The following is a 14971-nucleotide window of genomic DNA, read 5'->3' as shown; positions in this document are numbered from 1 at the left end:
ACTGGAATTCAATTAACTGAATTAAATAAACTCAACTTATCAACTTAATTAATTAACAAATTAATTGTAGTTACTGTGTCACCCAAAGGTGAAAAGGTTACATGGGTCAAGAACTCTTTATCTTCTGTCTTCTGTTAAACTGTCTGAGAGTTGGGCAGATCAGGCAATGCCTTCTAACCACAAGATTCCATTCTATCTGTGGCCATTGTTAAAGATGGTTATCTGCCACAAAACTGAATGAGCTGAAGAGGTACAAATACTAGTGTTGTTTAAGATTACTATCCAGTAGTTAGTGCATGACAGATTAAAAAAAAGGAAAGGGCAGAAAAAAGAAAATGGGGGGGGGGGGAATATATATATATATATATATATATATATATATATATATATATATATATATATATATATATATATATAGACACACACACATAAAAGGATGTACACAACTGAACATAAGGTAATGACTGACAGTTCATTCTCCATTTTATATAAGAAGTGCATGTGTTTTGGGTTTGTCAGTACTTCTAACAGAGCTGGAGCAAGCCGGAGGGTACACCTTCTCTTGCAGAGCTGGAACCATGTCAGAGTGCCTCCTTGTTTGAGGTAAGATATTCTTCTGCTCTCTTGTGGGACTCCAGTGCTTTGATAGTGTAGACATCCTGTGGGAGCTCCGATTTCCTACGTAGCAGAATCTTATCCTTTTTGATATCCTTGCTTATCTAGTTTTAACAGAAAAAAGATCACATCAGAAATAGAACATAAAAACATCATTTTGCTGCAATTTTCAAAAAGCATGTTTACTTGCTTAAACACTGTTCAGGCTGTTCACAAGAACAACATTTTTCATTTGTAGATCAGGTGCCGGCAAGATGATCAATCTTTCCATACAACAATCTTAGCAATATGAAAAAGATACATAAAAAACACAGCTAATCCAAGAGGAAAACTTCTGCAGTGGGGGACTCTCAGGATTTCTCATTTAGCTATTTCCAGCTATTATCTTCCTTCTCCAACCCCATGGATGGGGGCACAGTAATCTCCTACTACCAAACATCATAGTAGGACGCATCTCATATGGACAGTGCACGTTAACAACTGCAGCATTTAGTCTGAACCCCCTCACTGGGGGAGCAAACACTTTTAAGACAGTTAAGGAAAGATTAAGAATATACTTACATATTTATTGAAACTAAAGGAAAATTCTTTTGCAGAAAGAAGTATATCCAAAGAACTGTGGGAGGGTAAAACAAAACAAAAAAAAAAAAATCATCTAAAGAAGGCTTATGTCACGGATCAGCTGGTATAGTGAATTTATAACTGATGTTTTAAGCCTTCTGCAGTGGGTAACTGCAGAGTAAAATACCAAGCAATACAAATTAAACCTCTTGGAATAACTAAAGGCAAAAGATGAGAAACATTCCTAATGCATACAATGTGAGACCTTGAATCATGGTGCAAGGAACAGTGTTTGCTGAATTTTTGAAATAGTGACCAAGTAGTTGCAGCTCAAATGATAGCAATGGAGACATTTTTGACGCAAGACCTGGAAGCAGCTGTGCCCGTACTTAAGTGACTTTTGATATTATTTACAGTGCTCACTACCTACAGTAACACACAAAGCAATTACCAATCCACTTGAAAAGGACTTGCATGGCAACTGCAAGCCTCTCATTCTGAGGAACAGAGATGAACAGCTGCAAGTTTTCTTGAAATCATGTACTATTTAGGTAAAACCTAAACTGGTAGTGCACATACGTTCAAGATATGCAGTTCCTTCTGTAAATTTTGCACAAGAAAGCAGGATGGTGCATGGACTGGGTTTAGGACAAATATGAAATCAATTCAAAAAGATGTACTGGCTGTCCTAAGAGACACCTAGTCCTTATGAGAGGTCAAAGATGCTCCCCTATTCAGGAGGGCCTGAAGCTATGAGATCCTGTGAACAGTGGTAATAGCCACCAATAACAGTGTCTACCAAGGGATGAACTTCAAAGACATAAAACCATCTAGTTCAAATGGGGGAATAAGGCAAGTCTGTCAATCATACAGTTCAAGTCTCAAGGAAGAGAGAAGTTCTTCTGAAGCAGGTAGAACATGCAGTAATGATACATGTACCCTTTAAGGGTCTACTTAACCCAGTCAGACTTGGACCACTGTATGCCCTCCACAAAGTTGTAATGTCCAGAGATGCTACAGATCTGCACCCTTCCTCTGGAACAACTAAAACCAAAGTCATACAGGTGCCCAAGGTTAAAGTAGATTCCGTATAAACTTGTCTGAGGTGGCACACGATACCTCAGCCCAAATGCAGAACCTCTTAACATTTGGCAAAACATCCAAGGAGTTTCCTAGAAGTCTCCACTACTTCCATCACTCATGTTAAGGTGGTCTAGTACAGGCAAGGCATTTGAAGTAAAAGCCCATGTCCTGTGATGGAGATGGCTGTTTCAACTGAGAGGGACATTGTTTGCTTGTACTGGGAATTTTTCCTGCACCCCTGCACATACAGGCTGCTTTTTTGCAGCCAAAAGCAAGTGTTAGTGAAAAACTCCCAGCTAGTTATTTTGCAGATACAGGAAAGAACTAACATTTTTTCATGGTTTTCATAATTTTCTAGTCTTTTAATTTGTTTAATGGTCTATACCTTAAACTAAGTATATTAATCTAGATATCTTCCTCCACAAAAAAAAAAAAAAAACAGGAATGTATTATCTTTCAATTCTATATAGAATACTATCAATGCACAACTTCTCCAGGATTCTTTGCAGTCTTTCTTACCTTGTTACACTGTAAATCCAGAACACATTACAAAGACTGCTTTGCTTGCTTTAACATTGCTAGCATATACAGCAGTCACTGATAAAACTTCACCATCATCTTACATTTAAAATACTTCTGACTACATACTAGACATAACTACTTTACAAAAAACATGGACATGCAACAGGGAACATATATACAACTATTACTAAAACAAAAAATATTTACATTGACTTTTTCAGTTCCTTCAGTGTCCTTCTAAACATTAATGTCAAAATGTAGTTTATACTTTGCATTTCTCCTACCAGTTTAATACAATCAACATGCATCCAGTCTTTCATCCATGTCTTGCAAAACCACAACTCACATACCTACACAACCTCTAGTGGATTAATGCTATACTATTTTCCCACTTACTGCTGATTATCATGTCCCAACATCAATCTCTGGTTTGATTCCGAGGTACTCCTGACAATGCTGGGCTTCTTTCTTTCACTTAGCTGTCTATTTTTCTTAGGAACAACTGACAAGGTTTCCTTGACAACATTTTCTATCTGAGCTTTTTTACAGGTTCACAGGTAAATACTATGCTTTCACTTTGCAGATTACTACAAGCCTAAGTACTTTACATCTGTGAGCTAAAGATCTTAACTATTATGCTAATCCTGCCCCTGGGTTATTGACAGAAGATTGAGAAGCAGATTCCCTTTCCTCTTTTTGGCTCACTTTTTATTGACTAAACTTATGTTTATTATTTATATGTCTTTGTTTACCAGGAAATTCTGACAGAGTAATACCCATTTTCAGCAGAGGCCCAGGGAGAAAAGCTCCATTTGCTTACATTGCATTATACTAAGTTACAGTTAAAAACAAGTAGTTACATTTCTATTTACATTTATACACAAACCATAGTTACATTTATACATTCTAAGATTTTACGGATGGTGAGGTTACTAAAGAGAAAGCCCACATGCAACTAGTGGATTGTACAGGCAGCACTTATGTAAAAAAATTGTTTTGTCATTTCAGTGAGAGGTTGAGCGTACTCTGTTTAAGGAGAGTATTTGGAGAGTATCATACAGTGAGAACACAGTCTCAACCTTGACATGAGTGTGTGCAGGACCAAGATTGGTTAAGTAGTTGTTTAAGCAGTAATTTAAAACTAATGAAATTGTCAGAGAGTTTTATTTGTGTGAGGATACTATTCCAGAGTTTAGCAATGTATTGGGAGTAGAACAAGTCTCCTGCAACATTACTTGACTTATTTGTAAATAAGAATTTGTTACTGGAGCACAGGCCCCTTGCTGGACAGTAGGTCAGTAATAAGTTACATTATAATGCAATAAGTTATATAGTGCAGTGTTTTATTTTTGCCATAGCCTGTTCTGCTTCCAAAAACATCTTTGGTCCTCAAGGAAAGAGTATTCTGAAGACAGCTGGAAAAGGCAACTTTAACACCTGCCTCTCGACATCCCCAGATTTCCAGACTAAACTTGCTTCTCATTTGCCAACCGGACTGTGAACAATCATTTTCCACAAACACTCCAGTATTTCCAATTTTTAATACCTTCCCTTTCAACCACAATTTCATCAGGAGCAGCACTTCATGCTGGTTTGATTGCATCTTTACTTATATAAATCTTGGTTCCTTTCAAACAGCCAGATTTTGAGCATACACACAATGTGCCCTCTCAATTAACAAATATTGGTGTGGAACACCAGTCCAGTTACTTATTTGTACTTTCATAAAATTAATAAAGTCCGCTCCTTCCACTTTCTAAGGTACAGCCAAAAATCTCTGTTTCGCTCTCTCCCTTTCTCTTGTCTTTTAACTACTACTTTCAGAAGCAATTCTTCTTGGTTAGCCTCATGTTCAGCAAGTCTTGTTTTTCATGTCACTGCCTAGTTTCTGCAACTTTATCAGCAAACATGAAGGACTAATTAAAGCTTCTTCAATTTATTCCAGCCTTTTGTCACATGACTTTATAATCTTCATGTGGTCCACTTATTTTATTCACCTCTGAGTGCATATGATTTTTTTCCCTCTAAGTTACTGGAATCCATCTCCTGTAGTAAAGTTGCAAATAAAACTGCCTTTTTTTTTTTTGATGAAGAGCTGTAAGGTGCTTACCACCCAGAGCTGCAGCACCTTTTATAGCTGATTCTCGTCTTACTGTTCACAAATTTCTTCTTTGTTGGCATCCAGGCAGTGTAATTACTAGCCGGTAACAGAATTTTAGCATAACTGATTTTTTTTTTTTTCAAATTATCAATTTCTCAGATTTCAAACTGGTAAGGTTCTTGTGCATATTTCTAGTCAGTTGCCATTCTGGAAATCTCTCATGAAGCAAATCATCATCAGTCTGCACGTGTACACATGATGCCAAAATACAATATATTTTCAAATAGCATGTGTGAACACACACAGTCTGCACAAGTCATCAAATATCAAGCAAAGTCAACTCTTCTCATCTATTATAGTACATGATGTCCAAGCAAAGTCAACTCTTCTCATCTATTATAGTACATGATGTCCAAGCAAAGTCAACTCTTCTCATCTATTATAGTACATGATGTCCAAGCAAAGTCAACTCTTCTCATCTATTATAGTACATGATGTCCAAGCAAAGTCAACTCTTCTCATCTATTATAGTACATGATGTCCAAGCAAAGTCAACTCTTCTCATCTATTATAGTACATGATGTCCAAGCAAAGTCAACTCTTCTCATCTATTATAGTACATGATGTCCAAGCAAAGTCAACTCTTCTCATCTATTATAGTACATGATGTCTTCTAACAGCTACAGAAGTCCTTCTAAAGGCTTCAAGAACTGCAATCTCATCCACATCTTACTCTGCCTGGCGACTAATAGATATTTATTTATTTTACATTTGTTGACCGGGACAGTCCGGCTGGATACATGTCCATTTTCAGCAGAGGCCCGGGGAGAAATGCTCCAAACATACATACAGAAAATTTATTTCATTTATGCACAAGCACAGTTTGCAAATTCATATCAGTATTACCATTCAATAAAAGGATATAAAATACATATAATCATCTCACATATTAGAGCATAAGCAGGTCACAGACTAACAATAACATGCAGTCTAAGTGTAGTAAAAGTCCTCTTTTAACATATGGTTATAAGGTAGGAGTTCAGGTTAGAACAAGGACATAGCCAACGCGTTTCAAAGTACTGTTTAAGGCTATTTTTGAATTGGTTATAGAGGGAACCGAAGTAAGATTAGCAGGAAGAGAGTTTCAAGTTTTGCCAACAGAGTTGGCAAACAGAGAGTCCCCAGCTGAGCTGTTGGTTTTGAATATTTGTACTAGTAGCCTGTTAGATGACCGTAGTGTCTTGAGGTTATTGTAGGGGATGATGAGTTTTTAAGTATGGGAGTGTTTTCGGGTTGGTATAGAATCTTATATGCAACTATTATTTGGTTGTACTGAAGTACGTTAGGCAATTCAAGCCACCCTAGTTGATTTACGTTATGACAGTAGTGTGTTCTGTATGCTGCTCCAGTGGCAAATCTAGCAATGCTATTATAACAGCTTGATAGTTTAAGGTCAGTTTTACTCAAGTTTGTGAATAAAGGGGAGGCATAAAGGAGGGTGGACAGTAGATGTGTGCGGGCAATAACAGTCCTGGCTAGTGGGGTTAGGAAGGGTTTAATCTTTTATAGCGAGCCAAGTATTTTATTGACTGTTTTAATAGGTTGATTAATACGCATATCAAACAAGGTTATTGTCTACTATTACACCTAAAAGTTTAGTAGATGGATCTGGTGAAATAATGGTGCCATTGTTAGATTTTATATTAAAGGCTGGCAAGGAGGACCTACGGGTGGGGGAGGACAGCAGCAGCTTTGTTTTGTTAGGATTTAATATGAGTTGACGATTAAGGAGCCAGTTGTCAACTGTATTAAAAGCATTTTGGGTTAAAGTCTGCAGATCAGAGGGGGAGAAAGCAGAGCAAATTAAAGTGGAAGCGTCCACACAGTTATTTATACAGCAGTTCACATGACTTCATCTACAAAAAGAGGAATATATAAAAATCTGCTAGAACAGCACCACAGCTATAATAAAATCAAATTAAAAGCAAAACATTAAACGTTTATACACAAGTCAAAGAAACCTGTTTATTCACAAAGGTAAGCCCACAATATATCACCTCTGTCTCTGCATTTCCCAGGCAAATGTCCAGCCACTTACCTCAGCTTCTATTACACTACTTTACCAAAGTACTTTAAAACAAAAGAGATTTAAACAAATATTAAGCAAAAATTGGGAAAATAGCTAAGTTTACACTTGAAAAATATTTACAGATGCAACGACTATTTAAGATATGCATTGAAACAACAACACAAGTAATAAAATAATACTCATATTAACAAAATAAGATATAAATTCTCACCAAAGTTAAAGAAAAAAGGTTCAATGCTACAGTGGTATATTTCACAGTGCTTACAGTCAGTGGCAAAGCAATCACTCTAGATACACACACATGTATGTGTATATGTGTGTGTGTGTGTGTTTTTATATATATATATATATATATATATATATATATATGCACACACACACATACAGAGAGAGAGGGGTTCCCCGTTATCTGTCACCAAACTTTTAAACAAACTTGACAGAATCACGGTCAAGGAAAATCACACAGTAAACTATTTGGTAAATGTTTTTATTGTTTTCCTAATCAACTGCAGCTACAATTGTGATATGGGAATTGTATGCTTATCTAGCATTTGCATACCACAGATTCATAGACTGTTACTAGGCTAAAGAACCGGGGGGGGGGCTTTCTAAGCCTTGACAAGTTTTCCCAAAAGAATAATGATGTCTTGTATCCAAAAAGGGCATTGAGGGCCAGGAATTTATAAGCTACCTCTGTCCATAACGGACATGGGTGCCAGGCCCGGTGTACATTTCCTATTCCCCATCCACTGTTCTAGATAGCACTTAAACTGGGTAATAAACTCAGCTTCACATGGATGGGAAGCCTGCTCCATAGGAAGGACAATTTCTGGGACACATCTGTCTGTCCAGCATGTTCTGTTTAAGTCACAGACAAAATTCAGGTCCCTAGACCTTGTATTTCTGGTACTCTGACTTACGAATACGTAGAAGATTCATAAGTTTGGGGTTTGTAGATGCCTTGCAAGCCAGGTATGCCTTGCAATCTATAGGAGACTGAGTAGAGGGAAAGGGATTTAAGGCACTCTGCATAAGGCAGGTTTGTTATGCCTTCTATTCTTTTTGTAATGAATCTCTGAGGTCACTCTAGTTGCAGCATATACCTGGTCAGGTACATACCAAACGGAGCAATGTACTCTGTGACTGGTCTGATATGGGAAGAATACAGTGGGATAATGACCTCTTTTGATCTAGATGCCATGCCGTTACTTGTAAGTTGCGCAACATAAAAGGATCTCTTCTCCACTTTGCCCAAGTAGTGGTCAAAGGTAAGGCTACTTTTGTCTATGTGGTACCCAGATCCCTGACCACTAGAGGTATATTATCAACACGGTAATTAGCCGAGATGATGGTCTTCCCAAAGGGTACAATTATGCATTTCTTAGCGCTGAGTTTAAGACCATGGCTTTGGCACCATTTGTTATTCAGAGATAGACCTTCCTGAAGAAGGCTAGTATCGGCAGGGGAGTTGATGATAACCTCCAGGTTGCAATCATCTGCAAACTTGGTCAGCGATAAACCTCCAGCAATTGCTTCAATTTCAGAGAAACAGATGCCAAAAAAGGAGCAGGCTCAGTACTGAGCCCTGGGGAACTCCACTAATGAATGGCCTTGTGGTGGAGATGGCTTTACCTATTTTGACTACCTGGTTCTTATCAGTGAGCAAGTTGGCTATCCAGTGTATGATAAAAGGGTGTATACCTAAATTACTGAGCTTGTCTATAATGCCTGAGAGGGGTATTGTAGTAAAAGTCTTGGCCAGGTCAAACTAAGCTGTGTGTACAGTCTTATCTTCATCCAATGCTTTGGTGACCTTCTCAAAAAAGTCCACCAGATTTAACAGGCATGACCTTCCTTTAACAAAGCCTAACTGTGATGGGTCCAGCACAAGCATGACCTTCCTTTAACAAAGCCAAGCTGTGATGGGTCCAGCATCTGCAGGTTAATTTATTATGCCCATGATGATTCTTTCCATGTCCTTACATAGGAGGCTAGTAAGACTTACGGGTCTGTAGTTACCTGGATCAGTGGTTGGACTTCCTTGGTGCAGGGGAATGACTGTAGCCATCTTTCACTCCTTGGGCACAAAACCTGACTGAAGGCTCCAGTGGAAAAGTGATTTAAGTGGACCAGAGAGGTCATGTTTCAAGCTATTTATTAAAGATCCTGCAATGTTATCAGGGCCCACTGATGCAGTGTTTTTGGCCTTGGAAAGTGCTTTGATGACCTGTTCCCTAGCAATGGTTGGGGGGATTGTGTTATGTGAGATTTCTTTGGACTACGGGGGGGGGGGGGGTTAAGCTGAACCAGTCAGCCAAAATGTTGGCAATGGCCTCCAGATCAGTAGGTGATGCTATTTACCATACGTTCTGCACACTGTTGTGCATTTCCGCTGAGGCTATGGACATAGCTGTAGAAAGCTTTGTGGTTGTCCTTTGCCTGAGAAGCTCTCTCTTTTTTTTTTTTCAAACTTGGCCATTGAAGTATTAATTAACCCTCTTAGCTGCCTATTTAGATTGATCAGAGGGCTTTTAGTAGGTAAGGCTTTGTTCTTCCTATGCTTGGCCAAGATTTTCTTTCTTTTGTTGAATAACGGTTTGATACTGTAATTCTAACAGGGTGGCTTTTGAGTTTGTCTTATTCTTAAAAAAGTCACCATAGCTCACTCTATACAGCTATCAATATGGATGTACAGAGATTTTGTAAATAGTCAGTCAGTGTATGCTATTTTGTTTACTAGGGACTGCTTGGAATTTAGCCGAGATGTTGCTTAGTACTGAGGTTAGCAGCATTGGAATAGTTCCTAAGGCTTTCTGGTTTTACTGGGTGCCTGGATTTAAGTTTTTATTTCAATACTGCCTTATAATCTGATCTGACGAGCAAAGATATTACATTGGGTGAGGAACATCGGATCCCCATGTTAGTGAACTGGTAGGAGAATGAACCAACTGTTCCACAATGTTCATATTAACAGCATAGGAATCACTGGGCTTGTGCATTAAAAGTGGTGTAGGATTCCCATTATATCCATTATAGCTCTTTCTCTTTATGACCTTTGTTTCATCACCCTGTAAACTTTATTTAACCTGTAGCACTTCTTTTATCAATTCAAATTATTACAGTTTAAAATTTCAAATCATCACACTTCAAAATGTCATGCATAAGCTTATTGTGCTTATGTACTGATGAATATACATTGTTTTATCTCTCTCTCTATTTTGATGACTTTTAATATTTTGTTGTTACTTTGCGAGTGTAACCTCGGCTCATCCTGCAACTGGCCATCATTTGATCATTGCTCTACCCAGGTAACCAAAATGTACAACAAATAAATTACATCATAATTTAGAACATCAAACCACTTGACCATGAATGTCATTTTCACTTTCAGTGCTCTTATTACATTCTTACCCCCCAAATTAATTTGCCCATCTCTCTCCTGTATAGCATCTTTATGAGACTTGACTCCTCACACTATATAGCTCCCTTCCTTCACCACAGTCACCATTCACCTCTACTCTTCACCTTTACCTGTATTTTCCCTGTACATGTTGTAAATATTTTACATATTTAGTCTGTATAATGCATTTCAGCAGATATTAGTGTAAAACATCTTTGCAGAAGTAGGTTTGGGTATTTGCTCCTTCATACAACAGTCTTGTACATATTTGTTAAAACACTGTACAATTGATGTTAACATAATAAGTTAACAAGTTAGGGCAGTAGAAGGAATTACTGAGGTCAGCTATTCATTAGATTTTGAAAATTATCTATACTTTAAATATCCTAAGTTCAGTATAATTCACTGTGTTAATTTTGCATGTTCTTACTGATTATATTTTTGTTTTGTTAATACTATTAATGCACCTGTTTTGTAACTAGTAATTTGAGCTTTTCTTCCATGGCCTTCGATGAAAATAGCTGGAATAGTCAATCTGGGCAGAACTTAATGAATACCAATAAACATCTCAGGAAAAAAAAAAACACAGAGCACTGTTTTGGTCTCCATGATGAACTTGTTATTTGAACAAAGATGCTATAGCCTCTGGGATATATACAGGACTGCAGAAATTACATGAGAATCTGCTCTGGGGATGTTAGGAAGTATGTCATACCGTTCCAACAGGATTTGCAAAATTATCAGCATCTCTGAGAGCACATGAAGCAGAATCTGCTCCAGGCCACAGTAAACCTATCCTTTACAAGAGGTCCGATGACAGGGAATGACCCAAGGTTTTTCATCCTCCTCCAAAATTAATGTAGCATTTTTGGAAGAAGGCAGAAAAGGTACACAACAGTCAATAAAACATCTTGTCAGCATTAGCTTCTCTCAAAGGATGGACCAGCTGGAAGGGAACCAAAAGTAGGGCAGGTTTCATTTATTGTCAGTCTCAGAAATAAATATTTCAGGAACTGAAACCTCCTATTACAGCCTAATCAAAATAAGAAGCAATGCATAAATAGCAAGTAGACACTGGAGGCTGAATATTGGTCTGACTGTACTTGGCAAAGTGCATGCCAGACTTGGTAATGGGCTGTGACAGGGGTGCAAAAACCTTGCACTGGTATCAAACTATTTCCTTAAATATGTTCAGAGGAGAAATCTCCAGAGACGTCATCAAACAATATGCACACATGTCCAATGCAGTACGTGACACTGTATGCCAAACTTATGCTGGTAACAACACTTCAAGAAAGAAGTGAGAAGAGTAAACTCCTTAAACCACAGTTTAACCTTTAAGCCTTTTCTGGGGGACTGAAAGACTTCCCCTATGTGGACTGCCAGTTACTGAATTGCCCAAGCATGGGACATTTAATAGGACCCCTGGATACATCCCCAAAGATGGATGCTGGGATGCACCCCCCCTTGCTCCTCTCATCATCTGAAGACAGGTGCAAGCTTGATTCCTATAAAGGACAACAGAGAGCATGCGAGGAAAAGGGGGTTATCACAAGACCAGACTTTGTAAAAGAAGGTCTTTAGTGATACCTAACCTCCAAATTCCTTAACGTTTCTATAACATTAATCCAGGATCACTGGAGAAAAACTACTGCAGATCGCAGTGTAGGCTAGCATTCAGGACACTGTTCTACCTGAGGAGATGTGGGCCTCTACCTTTTCCTTTTTCCACTTTCTTCTATGACTGGCTGTGTTGAAGTAGTTTAACATGAGGCAGTTTTTCATATCATGTGCCTCCTCCTAAGCAGTAGAAACAATGCTAGTGTGGGTCTTGGCTGGAAGGTTTTCAGGGAAATTTCTAACAGCACAGGTTGTGACTAACTTCTAAGCTTAGAGTAACAGAAATAAACAAGAGGAGCAGAGAGGCCAAAAGCAGCAACCTAGCCTACCATGTAAACTGGTAGAAGGCGTTTAAAAAAAAAAAAAAAAAAAGAAGTTATGTACTCACCATAACGTTCCATGTTTGTAGTCCTTCTTGCCCTTCATTCTTGCATATGGGTTCGAAGCCGATCCTTGGCTCCAACTCGGCCTATTACAAAGCTCAAAGTCTTCTAGTTGGCTCGTGTCTAGGTAGGTATCCCATAGTGCACCAGTACAATCCCCAGATCTCGTTTGCTGCTAAACTTTAGAAAGAACTAAAGCTATCCAGAAAGAACAACAATAATGAAAGGTCTCCACCTATTATGGAAAAATTATCCCGTCTCCAGATCATTCCAGGACGGGGATAGAAGGGTGGGTTAGTAAGAATGAAGGGCGAGACGGACTACAAACATGGAACGTTATGGTGAGTACATAACTTCTTTATGTTCTGTAGTCCTATCTCACCTTCATTCTTACATAAGGGACAGCGTCCCTAGCACCTTATTTTCAGGTGGCTCACGGAAAAATACTCCTGAGTACCGTGGAACCAAAGGAGGCTCTAACCCTAGAGGTCAGGTGCAATTTGTAATGAGTAATAAAGATGTGAGGGGTAGCCCAGGTTGCTGCTGCACAAATATTATCAATTGGAACTCTGGCTTGGAAGGTTGCAAATGTAGACTGGGATTGTGTAGAATGAGCCTTAATTTTGAACGGTAAAGGCTTCCCATTAGAAGAATAAATGAAGGAGATACAGCTCAAAATCCAATTTGAAAGGGTCACTTTGGAGACTGGGAGACCTAATCTGGAGTCGGAGAAAGATACAAACAATTGGTCTGACTTTCTGAGTTCCTTAGTTCTGTGCAGATGGAACCGTAACTGTCTGTGAACATCCAACTGATTAAATTTGTATTCTGCTGTGTTGGAATGGTTAGGGAAAAAGACCGGCAACTCTATAGTCTGGTTTAGACTATTATGAAAGCACACTTTAGGGATAAAAGATGGATTTGAGAGAAGAGAGACTCTTATCTTTGTGGAAAATCAAATAAGGGGGCTTGATAGAAAGTGCTTGTAATTCTGATACTCGTCTAGCAGACGTGATGGCTACTAGGAACAAAGTCTTCCAAGACAGAAACTTCAATGGGCACGAATGAGCAGGTTCAAAGGGTGGAGAAGTTACTTTGGACAGGACGAAGTTTAGATCCCAAGAAGCTACTGGTTCCTGAAAGGGAGGTCTCAGCATAGTATTGCCTTTAAGGAAAGTTTTACACAATCTGTGTGACATCAGGTTAGACTCATGTTGACCCAAATGAAAATTAGATATCGCTGCCAATTGAACCCCAATTGTGGCAGCAGCAGATCCCTGGTGAAATAGTTCAGACAAAAATTCTAAAACCACTGGAATGGATGCGGTGTAAGGGTCAACATTCCTTTCTTCAGCCCAGATAAGAAACCTTCTCCATTTGCTGGTGTATAACTTTCTAGTGGAGGGTTTATATGAAGAAGTGAGAATGTGCATCACAGAGGGAGAAAAATCATGAAGCCTGACTAGGGATGGAATTGGAGCAGCCATGCTGTCAAGTTGAGGGTGTGGAGGCTGGAGTGAAGAGGGCCTGACGTGTGTCAAGAGATCTGGCAGTGGGTCCAGAGTCCATGGATCACCTAGTAGATGAGGCCTGAGAAAGGGGAACCAAATCTGACGAGGCCAGTAGGGGGTGATGATCAATTTGCTTCCCAACAGTTTTGCTTTCTGAATCACCTTGGATATGAGAGGAAAGGGGGGAAAAACATAAAGGAGACACAGAGGCCAATTGTGAACAAGTGCGTCTCTTGGTGACTCCCACAGTGGGGGGGGGGGGGGGTAAGAGAAAAGTAGTTGCTGCATTTGGAGTTGATCAGACTGGCAAAAAGATTGCAGCAAGGCTGTCCCCATTTGCGGAACATCTGTTCCACAATTTCCTACTTCAGAGACCACTCGTGACTCGTGAGGCATCAAGATTGTCCGGTTGAGTTTGTCGGCTATCATGCTGGTTGTCCCTGGGATGCGTGTTGCCACTAGAAAGCACTGGGAAGATATCGCCCACTTCCAAACACGAATTGCCTCCCGACAAAGGGGGTAAGATCTGGTTCAGCCTTGCTTGCTGAGATACCATACCACGGACATGTTGTCCGACTGGATTGCTATTGTCCCAAGAGGAAGAAAGTCATGAAGTGCTTGCAACGCTAGAAGCACCACCCTCATCTCTAGGACATTGATATGCAGGTGAGCCTCATGATCCTGCCATGTGCCTTGGACAGTCCTGCCTAGATAATGCCACCCCATCTGTGAGGCATCCGTGGTCACAGTAGCAATGGGTTGGCGAGGAAGGAATGGAGTGCCTGTCGTTAGTTGGTCAGGTTGGATCCACCAACGGAGGTCCTTTTTGCAAGATTCTGTTAAAAGGATGTGGTGGGATAGAGGAAGTTGTTGAAAGGATCACTGGGATGGATAGAAGCCATTGAAGAATTTGCATACGCAATCTGGCAAGAAGGACTAGCATTATGGTGGAGGCCATGGTCCCTAAGAGTTTCAGCACTGTCTTTGCCTTTACTTTTTGAATGGGAAGTAGATAAAGAACTTGTTGTATGAGGTTCTGTGTTCTTTCTGCAGGAAGACGAGCTAACATGAGGACTGTGTCTATAA

At 39.4% G+C, this 14971-nt stretch overlaps 1 protein-coding gene across 1 annotated transcript in view; it reads right to left on the bottom strand.

Annotated features, from left to right (window-relative positions):
• Window positions 1-372: 372 nt before the first annotated feature.
• Window positions 373-14971, bottom strand: part of LOC122789622 (serine/threonine-protein phosphatase 2A 56 kDa regulatory subunit delta isoform-like) — a 1584804-nt gene continuing 1570205 nt past the window's right edge. Inside the window, exon 20 of the mRNA XM_044057373.1 lies at window positions 373-719. Within this exon, the coding sequence (XP_043913308.1) occupies window positions 582-719 (138 nt within the window). The 3' untranslated portion in view covers window positions 373-581. The remainder of the gene's footprint in view (window positions 720-14971) is intronic.

This window comes from Protopterus annectens, chromosome 1.part0 (genome assembly GCF_019279795.1).
Source record: "Protopterus annectens isolate FY-2018-M chromosome 1.part0, PAN1.0, whole genome shotgun sequence".
Lineage (NCBI taxonomy): Eukaryota > Metazoa > Chordata > Ceratodontiformes > Protopteridae > Protopterus > Protopterus annectens.
This window is presented reverse-complemented; position numbering and strand designations above follow the sequence as displayed.